The sequence below is a fragment of the Gymnogyps californianus genome, chromosome 7, assembly GCF_018139145.2.
Source record: "Gymnogyps californianus isolate 813 chromosome 7, ASM1813914v2, whole genome shotgun sequence".
In the NCBI taxonomy this organism is placed as follows: Eukaryota; Metazoa; Chordata; class Aves; order Accipitriformes; family Cathartidae; genus Gymnogyps; species Gymnogyps californianus.
The window spans coordinates 17,627,874-17,645,459 of NC_059477.1; the positions used below are offsets into that span (position 1 = coordinate 17,627,874).

The 17,586-nt window shown below is 38.4% G+C and overlaps 1 protein-coding gene across 1 annotated transcript in view; it reads left to right on the forward strand.

The window, feature by feature from the left end:
- The window catches only part of ZNF385B (zinc finger protein 385B), a 171,541-nt gene that overhangs the window by 19,664 nt on the left and 134,291 nt on the right, over positions 1 to 17,586 (forward strand). The window contains exon 2 of the mRNA XM_050900160.1: positions 12,170 to 12,472. Coding sequence (XP_050756117.1) covers positions 12,172 to 12,472 — 301 coding nt within the window. The 5' untranslated portion in view covers positions 12,170 to 12,171. The remainder of the gene's footprint in view (positions 1 to 12,169; positions 12,473 to 17,586) is intronic.

Sequence of the window (17,586 nt, forward strand, 5' to 3'; positions counted from 1 at the left end):
TCTGCAGTAGAAGAAGCAGTCTAGGATGATTTCAAGCGACTGACAGTTGTACTAACAGTCATTTAAAGAAGAGTAAGGAAACTTGGTAAGGAGCATGGAGAAACTCTACCTTGTGCCCCTCATTGTCTCTGGTTGCTTGTGTTGGAGGAGAGGAATGACAAATCCTTCTCTTTGCATGTACTTTTCCAGATTCTCTTTCTTTCTTTAGATGGCCCCTACTTTTTCTTAAGAGCTAAGCTGTCATTTGGAGATTGGTGTATTATGTTCTTCTGCCCTGCCTCTGCCCCACATGGTATGAATGCTGGAGGAGGTGATGCACTCGTGCTGGCTGGAGGTGTCTTCCTTCAGCATTTGCTGCCGGGCTTCCAGGAAGATCTCTGCTGATGCAGCCGCGTTGGCGTGGGCTGTAGCACCGGGGGCTCTTACAGTGTTGGGCCCCCGCAGAGACCTTTGCAACCCCTCTCTCTCATTACTGTGCAGTACAGACTTTCATGCTCTCTCTCCTGTTTTTCTGATGTTAGTGATTTTAAGGCAATTTGGCCATGTTTTGAAATTCCACTTCTTAAGGAGTGAGCTTAAGCAATACTTTTTTTCGTCTGTGCAGACAGTGTTGTAACCTTTACACTTGTGCAAAGGTTAATTCCCTGCCTCAGTGAAAGGTTTTCATGTGCCTGGTGATTTAGAAGTGTTCAGAAAAATGGACTGGTGGATGTGTTTTTCTATTTTCTCTGCTTGCTTTAGATCTTTATCAGTGTACAAAAAGAGATTTAATTAGATGATTTAAGAAGAATGTGTAGAATTATTTTATGTAGTTTGAATGCTTAATGGCCCTAGATTGGGGAAATTGCTGTATTCTCTGTTAACCATCTATAAATGGATATGACAGATGAAGTGAGTAAGAGGAAGTTTATGTTGTTTGTGAGGCAGGCAGAAGATGTCACACTAGTTCTGCTTTTTAATTGACTACTTTTTCCTCTATGTGTATATAGTATGACAGCACATGAGCAGGAGGATAAGAATCTACAGAGATACAGGGGTAGGAAAAGAGCTGGGGCTGGGCAAGAAATCATAAGGCAGAGAACAGCTGTCAAAATGATAGCAGTAGAGAGATGCAAGGCAAGGAGGCAGAAAAACCATCGTGTCAGCAAGAAACAAAATTTCTAAAATTTCTTCAGGCCAAAGAAATCTGTAAGTTCTGCAGAATTTCATCTTGCTTCTTGGTCTCAGGTTCCCTCGGAGCTTGTGGGCTGTACGTGCCTTTTGCCACTGATCACAGTGAGAATCCTTTGCTGCTCTCAGGGTCTTAGAGGTGGGCCCAGCAGCACATTGTAACTTGTTCTTGATTTACTGCATGGCTGTAACAGTGCAACTTACCCTTCTTTTATTGGGCATTTAAAGAACTATAGCCTGACCTGTCTGATCTAAAATAAACTTAAACTAACCTAGTATGTCTCAAAAAGTCTTATAAACTTGACAGCAGATGGCACATGCTTTTTGTTTAGCCCTGCATATACTATCTTGGTGGGTGGTAACTGCCTTAGGACAAAATCAGCATCCCACCAGTCACCATCTGGGATGGCAGATGATATGTGGGACTGTCATGAATAAGCATTCTGATGTTTGTAAATGTCCGAAGGAAGACACCGCTTGTTAGCGCGGCAGTTGGTATGCAGTCAACACTGCGAGAAGCTTACTTCATGCAGTAATCAGCAAAAGCTGAATTGTGTGCCTCAGGTCCTTCTCTGTAATATGGGTGGGTGTAAGGTGATTCTTCCATAGTTTGTTCATTTTGATGGTGAACTTGAATGGCCCTTATTTTGGCAGACCTTTAATCTTGGTGCTTTTGTGCTAAAAAAATTCTTCTGTTTCTTAGGTACTGTCAGAGATGATGTTTAGATGCCTCATATCAGATCATACCTGATGCTGATAATGAGCACAAATGCATGCTATAAAATGTGCCCTTGTTTTGACAGCGTAGTCTGAGTTGATGGGTGAAGGGAGGGGATGATTTGGACACAAAGGTGTAAAATGACTTGCAAAACAACATCCCATAGTTTTGTTCCAGATGCAGGAGTGGAAATGCATATCTTCCGGCCCTCCTCTACTCCCATTTTCCCTTCTCCCAGGTGGGGGATGCACAGACAGAAGTGTGAACCATGAGGATACCCACAGGCCACCTCCCTCATCCTCTCTGTCCCTGGCTTTACGCACTAAGCCTCTCTTCCGGACATAAGTGCTTTGAGAAATACTACTTAGATCAGTTTTGGTTGGAAGGGTCGCTTGTCGTTCATGTGACAGGTTCTTTATGTAGAGTATTTTAGATAGTAAAGCTGGACCCATAGGAAGCTCTGGGTTGTCTCAAGTACAGACATGTTTGATAGGAAGAAATCTGTGCATCTATCATGCAATTTGCTTTATATTGCAGTTAAGACATCTGTTTTGGTTTGTGTTAAACTATGTTTTATTCGCACTTAGCTGGTCTGTGTATCTGCTGAAATGGGTATGAAGCAACAGTTTAACAAAATGGCATCTACTTTAGTGATTCAAATAGCTAACTTGACTTTTCTTTTTCTCAGTACCTTCAGGATACTTAGTGCAGAATATTTACAAGAGTGTGAGGCTTAAAATGTTTATGCAGTTTAGTGCTGTTGGAATTGCCAATGGTTCTTTTGTATGAAGGTTTTGGGGTAGGGGGAATATACTATCTGAGTCTCTTCAAGTGTTTTTGCTTCTTAAGTATGATATGCAAATAGTATACTGATTTTATACAAATGAATAATAAAAGGGAAGAAAACCAAACAAAACCCTGCATGAATTCTTAATTCAAGTACTACCTTTCAGCTTAAAATTAAAATGTAAAGGTTAGCGGTATGTCCAAAAGTTTATAAAACCCAAATTAGATTAATGCAATAGTATGGTTGCACTGGCTGGAATGCAAAGAAATGAGGAGTGTTTGTCAAATTTGTATAAGCAAATGCACTCACTCTAACAGGCTCTTAATTGAGGGGAGAGCAGGGTGGATTATCTGCAGCATGGAAGCACATGCATGTGCTATTTCTGGATCAGGGTGTGAAAAGTCAGCAAAACCAGCAAAAGGCTGGCTCATTTTTTATGAATGGAAATGTGTATTTTAATGTGGAATAAGATAGGTATTCAGAATGGATTTTGCAGGGAGCAGTCACTTAAAGCCTGAGGTGACTGGCAGCTTGAGTTTAGGAGAGGTCTGCGCCAAGTCAGTGTATGGGCAGGAGGAATTCGGGAGTGGCCGTATCTTCGGCTCCACCAGAGACCTCTCTGAGTTCAGTATCAGCACAAAATATGCTTATCCGTGGTTTCTTTAAACAAGCAAAACAGGAAGTGAAGGGTTACGTTCAAGGCAATGCTAACTTTAACCTGATCTGTTCCTGCAGGTGACTTCAAACTAGGTGATCTCCTTGCCTGTTCTTATGGTCTGTCACTACCAGGTGGATAATTCTCTTATAACTTGATCATAAATCTTAATTAGTTAATAAGACAAAACATATCTTATGTCCCTTTACCTTTGTACTATAAGGGAACATGGCTTTCAACATTTTTTCAGTTCCAAAAGAGAATCAATAGTTTACATGGACAGTCTCTTACGGATGACTAATCTGGGACCATCTTTTTAGGAGCACTTTAGGATTGACGTTCACTGCCACTGATCATGCTTGCAGTTTTGAGCAGGGTTTTCTCCATATTCTTAGTGCTGTCAAGCAAGCTGATGTGTCTCAGTCTCACACTATTTCTGAATGTAGCTTGTTCTTTGTTCATGCCCAGCTATTATTTTTGCACAGTCCTCAAAGTTCTTGCTCTTGTGTCCAAGAGCTCTTCTGCAGCATTACCAGGCTTTATCCTGAATTAATGGTTTCCGGTACAACTTATATTCAGCTCCTACCGTTGTCAGACTTAGGCTATATGAACAAGACGGCTGTCTACTGTGCCTGGCTTTCCATTATGGCTTCCTTTTATGCTCAGGTGAATTCTCAATATTTTTAAGAAAGGTATGAAATGATTTTGCTTCCTGAAACCAAAGCTTTATTTACTCCTCAAATGTGATTATGCTCAAGCAAGATAAAGCAACAGACAGGTACAAATACCCTGTGGGAATCTCCCATTATGTCAGTGGGTTTTGATCTTTATTCATGCAAGTTCATGCCTAAAACTTTTTTTCTGTAATTAAAATAGATGCTTCACTAGAAGTACCTTACATCTTCTATCAGTTCTCCAATTAGTTAAAAGCCATTTGCTTTACAGTGGATATTAAGTTATCTTATGTTTTAAGAGATGATTCTAAACCATATAGAAATAATTTGTTCTTTAAAAAAACCCTAATTTTTTGTGGTCCCTTTATTGTTGAAGGGCAGGTTTAAACTATATCCTCTACATCATTTTCCTTTTATAAGCTTGTTTTCAGCTCTTCTGAGTTGTAAAATCTGGTGGAGACGCATCTAATTAATGTTTTATGTTATTCAGTGTAGATATTTTTTCTATGGAGGAATACAGGAGGAGTCCTTTGATTTAAAAGAATACTTGGATACAATACTTTGAAAGATGCAAATCAAAAACCCAGTCTAGCAACTTTGTAGATGTCTAGAGATCTAGGAAATAGTCTTAGAAAATTATCTTAGAGACAATATCATTCAATTTATTTTATTAAATTAGTAATTGATAAGACAGTTCCCTAGTCTCAGGGAAGCAGATTATGAAAATGGGCAAAATTGGGAATACACTTAAGAAAACTCACTGTTCATTTCTACTTGGAAAAAATAAGCTTTTTAAAATTTTGATCTACTTTTTGAGGAGTTGCTATTAAAATGACTTGTACTTTTCGCATTTAACCTTTTAAAAGCATCCCACCTATTTTTTTAATTATTACTATTTTTTTGCTGGCTGCTTGTCATTTTGGCACGAGATGTTTTAATCCTGGCTTTGTCCAACAAAGAACTCATTTAAGTCTGTCTATATTTTTGTGGGTTTTTTCCTCCTTCCTGGGTGTTGTTTTAGAAACACAGAATACTTGGGGTTTAGGTCTTTGATAGAAAACTAGAGTTCCTGGATGAAATAAGATGTAAATATGACCCAATACTGACAATCAGTGACGTTTGGTATGTCGTGGACTCTTTTTTGTTTATGAGGCCACTGAAGCACAAAGACTGGACTATGTGGTATCTGATTGAATGTGTTGCAGACAACATGCTAGGGGTGGCAGTGTGGTTATCAGGAATGTTGTATGGATTTATTCAACAGGCTTGTTGATGGAGAAAGCTGAGGGAGCTGAGTAGCCATTTTCCTGGCAGGTCTATTCTCTCTGATAGACTTACGCATGTGGTAGGGGAGGACAAAAGTCTAAGATGACATATACAACCATGCACTGGACACTCTGGGCATCTAAATGTTCTTCTATAATTAGGTAAGAGTACTTAAAGTAGAGTGCAAGTTAACTGAAGGTAAGTAATGGCTTAATGACAGATTCCCGAGTAGAAAGCACCAACTTGTCAAATGGTTCATCAAGCAAAATCATGTTACGATAATGCTGGAAAACTGTCTGTTCCTCTTGAAGCATAATCCAATATAGCTGTCTGGACTCCAAACTTGATTAACCTTCTTGGCAGCAGTCAGATATGTTATGTCAGGTGAGGGTATATCTCTCTGGCAAATAAGTCGATGTGTAAATCTGTTCTTGTTAATGTTAAGAATGCTAGAAATCTGTAAGTATAGGGGCTAAGGAGGAAAGGATCAACCTTATAATTAGAGCTAGCTACAAACATGGGCACATGCAACTGCAGTCTGTGATAATCTCAGTTCAGAGTGATTTTATTTACTCCAGTTTAGCTAGGCTCACAGTCTAGTACAGTAGGTCTAATTTTAGGTTTCCTTAACATGGACAATTTCAAGGCTGGTAGAACAAAGCAAAATACTAGCTACTTGAATGTTTTCAGTTTTCTGAATTACCTTGTACTGAACAGCTAATGTTTGTGTTGTGAAACAACCATCTGTTTTTGTAGTTTAAAGAGAATCTCGTTCAAATGTTAAATGCTCTAAAACGTGTTAGTGAAGAGGCTGTCAGCCATTTGTCATACTACACCATTCAAAACTTTTCATGCACAGGAATAGCAAGCTGACTTCCTATTCTTTGCATTGATAAACCAGCATCAAAATACAGGCGAAAAAATTACTTAACCCGGTTTGGTCAGCGTATCATGATTAACTGATTATTCTTTATCTGTCACAAGGAATAAAAATATATTTACTTTTCTGAACTATCCAGTTTTTACTGTAACTTTGAATTAAAACATACTATGTGCTTTGTGAGCAGAGATGAAAGAAATAAGAGTTGATCGGATGTGTATGGATGGGTAATAAATAGTTTGACAGGTGGAAACATTGCCAAATATGATGTCTCCTTGAGGAATTTCAGAACAAGATGAAGATTAAACATGGCAGTTCTCTGATTTGATTTGTACTGATAGAAAAAGGAACACTTCTGAAAGAAAACTGGTCCCTTAAACATATGGGGGATTTTTCAAGGTTGGCTTCAAAATAGTCTCTAGTGCTTTTTTAACACTGTAGGATACTGCGCACAAGGCACTATGCATATGCTGTTCACCACAGTATCCCAATAGAACTTGTTGCCCAGATGGTGCAAACCATATGCCTCTTGATAGTTTATCTATGTTTGGGAAATACTATCTAAAAATATAAGAAAGGTCATAAGGCTTCCCAAAAGCAGCTCTAGTGGGTTTCTTTTAAATAATGCTCTGGAGGTATTCAAGCTGGTTGTTTTCTCTTTTTTCTTTTTTTTTTTTTTTTTTCCTTGTGTGTGCATGTGAGTGTTTTATGGCAGAGATGAGGAACTATGGAATCATACTTGCTTCAGTGCAAGACCACAGCTCTTAAGGCATGCATGCAGACTTCACTGGTCCATCTGCATAGATAATTTTTCCCCATAGGAGGTGCTTAAGAGGTGTACAGCACAAGGCTTAGTCTTGGGTCTCTCTCCCCAGCCCCCCCCTTTGTCTGAACGAACCTTTTTGGAAATGTAACGATATAGAAAGCCAGTTAATTTTTATATTTGTTCCTGTGTCTTCCATAACTCATTTGACTATTTCCAAAGGCTAAAGGAGAAAATGCTCTTTGCCCATATGTAAGTTGTTAAAATATGTTTTCTATTTTGCTTACCTGGCATAGATTCACAGAGGGACGGCAGTCTAATTACATTTCCAGCATAGTGATTCTTTGAAGTATCAACTAATTAGGAATGGGCATTGCAAAAGTTTAGACCAGCACTCAGGAAAAGAATGCTTCGTGTAACCATCACTAATTCATTAGGATAACCAAAGCTTATTTCCTTTGAGTAAAGATTTGCACATTCTCACCTACAGCAGTGTACTATATATAATACTTCTTTGTAGCTCCTCTGAAAGCACAAGTCTGTTTAAAAGTAAATTAGCTAAATTGAAAGGCTAATTGCCTTGAGCTTCAAGTACAAAGGATGTCCATGCTTAGATTTCTTTGCCAGCTGCAAGAGGCTGAGAAGATGTGGTTTCAGAAATCCTAACAGGGTATCTCATGACACCTGAGAATTTTAATGTGGTGTCATAAATCACTAATTTATTCTTGCTCCAGTATTGCTTGCAGAATCTATTTGGATAGATCAGTTCTGTGTACTGGGGAGGAAACGTGATGGGGGGATGACTTGTTTAGTCTGGTAACAGCTTATGTCAAACACTTGAAAAGCTCTTATACTTGCATTGCTTCCTCTTATGATTTTGATCAGGGTAAAAATGAGTATATCTGGTTTGAATCAGAACTTACTTTTGCAAGAGAAAGAAGCAGACTGTCAAATACCTGTGAAAGATGAATATGGCATATAATCCCTTTATGGACTTAGATTTTTCTGAATCATTTCAGCTGGATGTTTTCTAACATACTTGGATGCTCTTTGTTTCCTGCTTTTTTTTTTCCCTTGTTTTCACATTCTCACTTTTCAGTTTTTAATTGGGTCTAGTCCTCTAAGTCGTTGAGTAAATACAGCTACAGTGATATAGCACTACCTTTGTAATGTGTGTGTCGCTCCAGTGTTATTCACAGAATCATGTCCTTTTTGTATGGGACATTTTAATTTGTGGATATTGTTACGTATCAGCTGCTGCTGCGACTTGGCTTATACTGTGCTGTATCCAGGTTATACAAAAGTGGGAGCTTGCAGGATTGATCTATTATGTTTTCCCCATGTGAAAATGTCCATCCTTTCTCCCTTTTAATGAACTCATATTCTTCTTTTTAGTCTTAAACCTACTTCTAAATACTTCACAATCCCATCTATAACTATTACTCTAAATGATTTTTTTGATTTTGCAGAATATAATGATCATGTAATGTCTCTATTCTCAGTTCACTGAGTGTAGTCTCAAGTAGCTGCTTCTGTTACATGATATGTTATTGAGCTATGTGTAAGCCTGAGGAATGAAATGGCCCCATTTCATATTTGACTCCCGGTAAGTCAGATCATAAGTACCATCCAGAACTCTTCAAAATCTGTCTGCAGTGAAAAGCTCTTTTTGAAGGAAAAAGACGACGACACTTGCCAGATTCATGCTTGCATAAATTTGAGTGACTAGGAAATGTAGAGAATAGGAAGAATGCTCAAGTTTTTTGGTTTGTGGTTTTTCTAGATTACGATTTAATGCATATGTACAAGTTTCTTTCATAAAAGTGTAAAGCCTTCAGATAGCCTTCTAAAGAAAGGTTACCTCTTACAAAGTAAATTGCATTCCTGGTGAGATTCTTAACACTGACTCAATGCAGAACTGTACTTGTTCTGTATATTCTAGAGCCAGGACGTTTCAGCAGAGATTTTTCAAGGTGTGTTTTTCCAACCCTAACTTTAAAGAAGAAAGGAAGGAGACAAAAGTCCCATTTGTCTTTAAAATTCATGTAATAACCTTTTTCTTTTTTGAACAAATACATACACCACAATAAGTGATCAGTTACAGTAAAAGCTGTATTACTGTGTGAAGGATGTGCATACTGTAAAATCTCAGTGGGTGTCTGCCACCAGCATTTTCTTCTTAAGCACTTTGAAAAGCCTTGTCCAGTCCCTTCTAAACACAGATGGTTTGCCATACCAAATGCTCAGGTCTCTCAAATCCCAGGAAGATGAGGGCTGAGATTTCTGTGCAGGAACAGGCAGACTTCTGGGGGCTAGCGTGGTTTGGTCTCTGGCTGCATGTACAGGTCCTCTCCAGGGTCAGACCGGTCAGAGTATGCTGCTGCAAGCCCTGCTAAAGCCAAAGTTTCAGATGCTTAATGTAGGTATTTTTTCAGCAGTGCTTTGCATCTGCTGCTTCCATCAGTTGTTGGGAGGTCAGTGCTGCTTATAATCAGGTCACCTTTTAATTTAGATGCAGAGCTTTAGGCAATCAGGGTTATTTTAAAATTTCAGTTTGTGGTTTTTAATTCTTGAATTAGTAGCAAGAGATTGCTTTAAGGACTCATTTGTCCTGTGTCAATGCAACTAAGACAGTACTGTGCAGTAAAAGTGATTTTAAAACTGTTTTGTTTGTAAGAACAAAAGTGAAACTTGGACAGTGATTTCTTTTTCTTTGGAGGTTAATTTTCTTTCTAGACTGCAGCTGGGATGCCTTAGGGTGTAGGTGCAGTGTCTGAGTCCTTGCTGCACTCAGTTGTTCTTTCTGGGTGTGTCCATATTAAAAACATTTTGGTCATGTCAGGAGTGCACTTTTGAGGCAAGTGTTCTGATTTTCTCCACTTACCCTGCTTTTTCAGCAGTCTCAGACTTTACCAACTGAAAGGTTTTGTTCTTTTGGATGAAAGTAAACAAAAACGTGCAGTCCAGGAGTGTATGTGTCTCACGCTGCAGTGATAATGGGCTAATGCAGTACCAGGCTGGTGCTTTCCACAATGAACCCCCTTTGAAAGGTTCTGGTGCTGTTACAGGTACTCAGCAGCAGCTGTCTGCTCCATCAGTCTGCCTTCTGGTCCACACAGCTTCCTAATGCAGATGTTTGCCTCTGCCACTTTTAAGTGTATCCAAACCAACTGAGTTTCATTAAGATCTTATAGATTATTGAAATGATTACTGAATTATATTTTGAATTGTTATTTGCTTTCTGCAATCAAACTGATAAGATTTCTGACCAGTCAGGATTTCTAAACTGTTACCTATTTTATTGTTAAATAATTATGTTTATATGTTTATAGCATCTAAAACAATGTAATATAAAAATACTTTTATTTCAAAACCTGTTACTTCAGGGAACAAAAACTACAACAGCGCTGTTGAAGTAAAAATATAGAGAAAACAAAGGGAGTAGGGGAGGTTATTTATGGTTTAAAAAATACATTGAAAAGTAACAAATACCAAAGCTCTAAGCAGATTAAATTTTCAGATGAAAATGTCATCTAAGCTCAGCTGAGTCGAGGATCTTGGTTGCTTGCCTTGAAATATGATACTTAAGCTTAAATGATTTAGTGTGACAGTGTCTAGCCTAGGTTTTCAGGATCACTAGTATTTTGTTTTTAAAAGCAATTAGGTACCTGTTCCCTACAATTATTTTTAATAATTATTTTTTGTTTTAATATTTGATTTGATGTATATCTTAATGAATGTATTGATTATGTTTTTTGTTTATTTGATGACAGGACTGTCAGTTATATGAAACAAATATGACTATGAACTTTATTTAGTATACTTGATCGGTGAATCATGCTTGAGGAGGAATCTGTACAAATACTAAAACTTTAAGCATGGGCTAGAGTTAGGAATGTGATGAAATACTCCATCTTACCATATAAATGACTCTGTAAATAACCTATTTCTGAAGTTGTTTCCATTTACATACCTGAGCCAAAGAACCAAACAGACTTTCTTCTGGTGATACACTTGTCTGAATAACGAGAGGAGTATTCTAGTATTGCTTGTGAATACTACACTGTTTTGGGGAGGATTGCTATGACTGTTCTTGTGTTTCATTTTGTGTGCGTGGAGGTGCGGTTTCTATCATCCCTCCTGCCTAACAGGGTGGTAGGTGCACACGAAGATCTGTGCTGCTCTGGTTCCTGGGCTGAAAAAGGGACTTTGCATTTGAAGCCTCTTTACTTCTGAAAGCTGAATATAGGTGCAGTCTTGCCTGGAAAGAGCTGCTCTTCTGCACAGCTCCCTGAACCAGCCTTTGGCTGATCCAGGGTATTTGGGTCGTGGGGGGAAAGAGTAAAGTGTAAACAGCACTAAGTTGTTTAGCCAAGAAAACAGAAATGTTTTCTATTTGAGTTACCTTAGACCCTTCTCCCCCTTACAAAGAGGCCCCCCCCCTTCTCTACTGGTTTAGCAGCATACCTTAAATAAAATACACACCTACACCCCCCACCCCCCAATATATAAAACTGTTTTTTGTGCAGCTTGGTTCATTTATCATGTGAGGTGTTTATTCTCTAGGGACAAGTGCATATTTCAGGCTCTTGGATTGTCGTTCAGGGACTGTCATTTACTGTGTATTTGTGTAGCTCCCACAAGACTAACTTCTAGCTGGCATTTCTCTGTGTAATAGTTTTAATTGTGAAGGTATTAATGGACTACTATAGACAACATCTTAATGCTTGTATGAAGGCTGAAGATTTGGGTGTATATAGAAGTGGAAAGTATTCATTAGTCTCACTTGAACAGTCTGCTGTCTTCTAGTGTTTCAGTAACACCTCTTGTCAGCATCCTTTTTGTTGAATAACTGCATTTGAGGCAGTGGGTGCTGCTATGGGCACTGGAAAGTGAAAAGCTCTGGAACCAGCGTTTAGTGAGGTGGAGGAAATATATTTGAAAGTAATCTTAACTTCTGCTAGACATGCGATAATAAACCTGCTTTAAAATAGAGAGCTTGCAGAACAAAATAATGAGCTGTGAGTTGTTGTTGTGCACAGACTGATATATGGCCAACTTATTATTTCTGAGCTCTGCGGTGTGTCACAAATGTGTGTATTTTTCTATTAAGCAATGCCTCTGCAATTTGGAACCTTGTTTGTTGGAACTGGTCTTTGGTTTATGTTGTATAGCATTTTAAAAAAGAAAATGCTGGTTTACTAGTAAGCATTATTAGTTGGCTTCTAGTAACAATTTTGTCGGTTTGCTTTGTAGGTATGAAGCGTCCATTAAGTCCTGACCACATCTTTGAAGATGGGATTATGAATCAACCAGCTGTTCTACGGGGCTTTGAAGAAAAAGGACTGAGGAATGACAGACAGGACTATCAATTAAGCAAAGAAAAAAAGAAGATACTGTTTTCCTTCTGCGAAGTGTGCAATATACAGCTGAACTCTGCAGCACAAGCTCAAGTTCATTACAATGGGAAGTCTCACCTGAAAAGAGTGAAGCAGCTAAATAATGGAAAACTCCCTACTAGTACAGCTCCTGGCACTTTGTTTGCAAGTACAAGCACAGGTACATGATTAGTACGAGATGTTGGATTTTGGTCAAGAAATCCAAGGAAGATTTTAAGCTCTACCTTCCCCACCCAAGATAACCCTTAAACTTAATATAGATTAATACTGGTAGTTAATAATATTTTGCCATGTTCAGAATTACTGGTGTGTTTCTTTTCCTGTGAAGCCAACTTGTATTGAGGCAATATTGCATTAATGCATGATTAGTGGCTGTGTTGGGCCTTGCGTAGTGGAGAGATGGTCTATTTAAAAGTAGCTGTTGTGGCTTCAAATAGTCATGCATTTTGTCATCTGTTTTTGCTCCCAAAACAAAGTTCTGGAAGGATGCTATGTGTACAGGAGAAACTTTTAAAAGAGATGTAGTGGTAGGAAGAGGAGGAGGAGAGCTGGAATTTACAGGCCTGGCCCTTTCGTTGTTTCTGCTTTCAGTGGTCTGGGTTTTAATTACTCTCATCCAAGAGAGAAGTAATTTGAAATAAACCTTTTTACTTACTGGGCAAAACAAAGGTCCCAAATCCTTGGGCAAAATGCATTTAACATGCATAATGTAAAGGTGCAAAGCTCATAATGTGCATTTTGTTGATTTTTTATTTTTTTTTTTTTAATTTCAGTGTTAGACTCACCTCATAGCTATTCTGAGAAAAATGTAGTATTTCCTTCTCTACGCATATAAGAAAGTGAACACATGGAACAAATGATTCAATCTTGTATGGTTGTAAGGGTAAGGATGTTGTGACTCCCCTTCCCTTTTTTAAGGGGTGCTGGTATGCCATATGGTCTCTTGCTTTGATGTTCGTAGTTTAAGGATTTTGCTGCAGGATTATCCTTTCTCTGTGATGTTCCAACAGCATTGAAGAAAATTTGTTAGAACACTTTAAGGATGCTTTTCTTACTAATAGTTGAAATAGATACTTTCTTTCTTCCCTTTCATTTATTTTGTTAAAGAAAATTTGGGCGGGGGGGTTGACATTCTGTAGAATCCAAAAGGGCCAAAGTTGATCTTAAAAAGTATTCTTTACATCTCAAGCAAGTATAGCAAGTCATCCTTTCTAGTTCTGAGATAAATAAAATGCTGCAGGTTTAAGGAATTACTGTCTAGAAGAAGCAAAAGTTGCTGCTTATTAACACTTGGTATTGATGAAGTAACAGATCTCAAATCTTCGTGAAAAAAGTTTTATTAATTTGATTAGAGATTTTTTTTTATTAGCTACATGAGGGGATTTACTTTGGGTTTTTTTTTGTTTTGTATAGAAACAGTCAAACTGCGTTAAAGGGTTTAGCGCTTTTTTCTGATTTTGATTCTTGTTAACTGAATTTGACTTTTTTTTAAGTCTGTGGTATTGTTTTGTTTGGTTTAGAACTAAGTAGTGTAAGGGTATCACTTGAGTAAGGCCTGTGGTCCAAAAGATTAAACTCCTATTGAATACCACCTAAATTTCTTAATTGTGTGCATTCTTAAAATAGCTTAATATCCGAGACATTCTAATTTAATTTAAATTCCTCTCTGTGCTGATAGAAAACATTTAAAATGTTTGCACTGTATATTTTCTGTTGCTTTTTGTTAGCTGGACCCCTGCACCTGATGTTTTTGCTGTTATTCCTGGGAATTGCAGCTGATGCTCTGGCACTGTTGCTCAAAGAATGCTCTGATGCTGAGAATATTATGCTCTGATGCTGAGAATATTTTATGTTTGCTGGAACACGTGCTTTGGGATTACTGGATAGCTTAGGAGTTAAAATTCATGTTTCTTTGTGCTTTGTTCACTGATCTCTATATTCGACTATATCCTAGTTATTTACTAGTTATGCTGGTCTATCCAGTGCATGTTGAAATAGGTGTTCTGTTTTCATAGCTGAAGGATGTTGGTTTCATAGCATTTAAAAGAAAGAAATGCCTTGCATAGGCAGTTTATTATTATTATTGCATAGACAATTTAATATACTGCTTAAGAGCCAGTAGAAGAACAAGATTTACTGAAATGTAGTTTTCAAAGAACGATTCCAAAAATAAGTAGAAATTAATTTTCTTATAAATTGACATTATCCAGGCTCAGTTTTAATCCGTGTCCTCTGGAGTGTTATTACCCCTTGTAATGGGAGTCTGCCTTTCCCATTTCTTTGGTTAACATTGTAAGCAGAATTAATTGTGCAGATGGTAAGAGAACAATTATATTCATCTCACCTCACCAGTGAACAGACTTTATTCCATGTGCGAAGGAAGCAAATAGCCCCTCTCATACTTCATTGTTATAACTACATGCCATTCTAACGAACGAGGTAGCGAACAGTTCAGCACACCTCAGGAAGCTTTCTGCAAAGGTTCCTGCTAATCTCTGGTTGGAGTTTTCCTCTGTCTTCATAAGATGAATGTGAAATTAATAATATTCCTGTTGGAAAATAAGGTGACTGTAAAATATACATGACTGTAAATATTTGTTGACAGTACAGAAACCAGGATTACAGACCTGCCAGAACTGTCGTGATCCTGCGTGACAGAACTGATCCGTGCACCATCACTGCCTCCAGCCTCCTTGGCTCTTGGTGGACTTTCTACCAAATGCAGATGAACACAAAGGAGTCATGAAACATATTTTCATATTCATCCTCTTCTGAGGTCCTCTCTGTGAAAGGTGGCCCCAGGTTGTTATAAAGCATCCTTCTAATTGTTGACTTCCACTGTGTTTTACAACTATAACCTCAATTTGTTGCTTGTAACTTTCAGTAATAGGTAATGCTCCTTGTTGTACCACTATTGAAGAGTTTACTAAGATTTGATAACTGTGGAATTCCAGGTCTTAATAATACTCCACAATGTATAGATGAGAGAGTTTTATATAAAGTCTAAATATCTTTTTAGAGATAACTTTAAAGTTACTTTTTTATATTTAGAGTAAGGGTACAATTGTCATAGAATTTCAAAAGGTATTTAGCAACATATTTTTCTAAAAAGCCTACTCTATTTCTATAGACTCTTGTTTATTTTGCCTCCCCCACCCCATTACTGAAATCTAGAAGCTATTTTGCTATTGTACCTCTACCTGCAATTTCAGTTACTTCACAGCAAGTAAAATTGCATATAAAATAAAGTTTAACAGCTCCTTTTCTTTATATTGACCAAATCAAGAAATTAATTGACTAAACCAGAAGGCTTTGGTGATTTGATCCACTCATTGAACTCCTCATTTTCTTTGGATTGGTGTTAAAAATTATGTATGTGAAGAAAACAGTATTCTACTGGAAAAGTATATTGCATCCAATGTTAGAGCATTCGCTATTGCTTATATTAGCAATTGTTCATTACCAGTCATACCCATCCTGTCTTACTGCAGCTCAGGCTGAAGTTTGTCAGCGATACATTCCCAGGGGCGATCTCTGCCCTTGTGCCAGGCATATCTGATGTACGGCCAGTCTTCTGCCAGAAGAAAATAAATGAAGTCTCAGTAAAATAAGAAAGTGTGTGTTTGCTTCTGCAGCTTGAATTGGAGATTATTTCAGTTATTTCCTATACACAGGAAAAGAAAGGGTAGTTTCTTGCAGCCTTGGGGAAATTATTTTGGAGTGGGCCTGTTAAAAGCTTTTCAGCAGCATGTCTTGCTGGAGCCGGCAGCGGTGATAGCGGTGGGTCAGGTCACAGCTTCTCGGGGTACCTGAAATCCCACCTGCCACCCTGAAAACAAGGGCTAAAGTATCTGCTCTTCAAAGGGGGAGGAACCAGTTTTGAGAGTATGGTACGAACTTGGCTAATTAAAGATTGCTTGCCTCCTTATCTGCTAACAGATAGCTAATGAGTTAATTGTTTAGGAAATAAAGATAGGAGAGGGGCAGCGTTTTGCAGGCAGGAAAGGCAGCGTGACTGCGGGATCGCAAGGCTTCCACGAGATGGTGCTGCAGCCCGGGCGATGGAGCAAATGAGCCACGGCTGTGGGTTTTGTTGGCTTGTTCTGCCTCTATCGTTTTCTTAAGCCTTTTTTATTAAGCAAGTCATCTGTAGGGATAACAGCGAATTGTTTGCTAATATATGCTGTGGCCAGTTTTGTGGATGACTTCGTTATATTCCTCCCAGTTCTCCTTTGGAGATGACACCGATTTTGCTCCACGAATTCTCATTACTTGTTCCCTGGGGTGGTATCTCGTGGTGAATCTCCTGATTCTCTCTCCTTTGCCCCCATGCTAACATGGGAACGGTTGGTGTAGTTTTAAGAGTGAGTGTACTAGAAATACCTATCGAAGTCCAAATTTTACAGATCCCAGGAAATGAGTAGGGTAGTTTCATTTTTGTTACAGAAAGTGCCCAAATTCTAGAAGCGGGCAAAACAGAATCACTTTTTCCTGGGTCCTAGGCTGTTTTAAAGAGCAGATGTGCTTTAGCGTCCGGATGGCACTCATTAATGCCCGTTTGAAGATCTTTCTGTGGGTTTGGCTGGAAGTGAGACTGGGATGTCAGTCGTCTAGCAGTGTATTCTGGTAGCAGCTCTGCGTTTTTGCTCTTGAAATCTCTGACCTTGCAGGACAGTTTTGGAAATGCTGTGGGACCCTATGCTGTGACTCTTTGTAGGGAACAGTCCTGCAAGTTAATGTGTTCCCCTGCGATACTGAGGAAATAATCACAGCGTGATTTCCTGAGAGATTATCAACACGCAGTTGTGTGATCTGGCTCACAGCAATGACAGCCAGAGATTTGTTAAGCTAGCAAAACAAACACATAAATGACTAGACTTCTGTAGTGGTCATGACTTAAGTCACAAAAAGGGCCTGGTGCAAGGGAGAAGGTAAAACAGCAATCTTGGACATGGGAGGAGAACAAGAAAGTATGGAGAAGTCAGGTTTTTTTCACTTTTGGCAATAGAGATTAGAACTGCTTTGCCTCCTTGTGCGATGCCATGTTAAGTTGGAAGTCTAGGCATCCTTTCAAGTTAATGGAGGCAGGGAGGCTTACAATTAAAGTGCTCAAAATTATCCTTCAGAGGATCCATGGACTATATAGCTAACTTGCATATTAGTTTTCCAAATTAAATGTCTAGAGTTAGGAAGTGTGAATACTGTCTTCAGCCATGTCAAATGAAAAGGACCTTCTTAAACATCTAATTTAGATTAATAATTTTCTAAGCATTT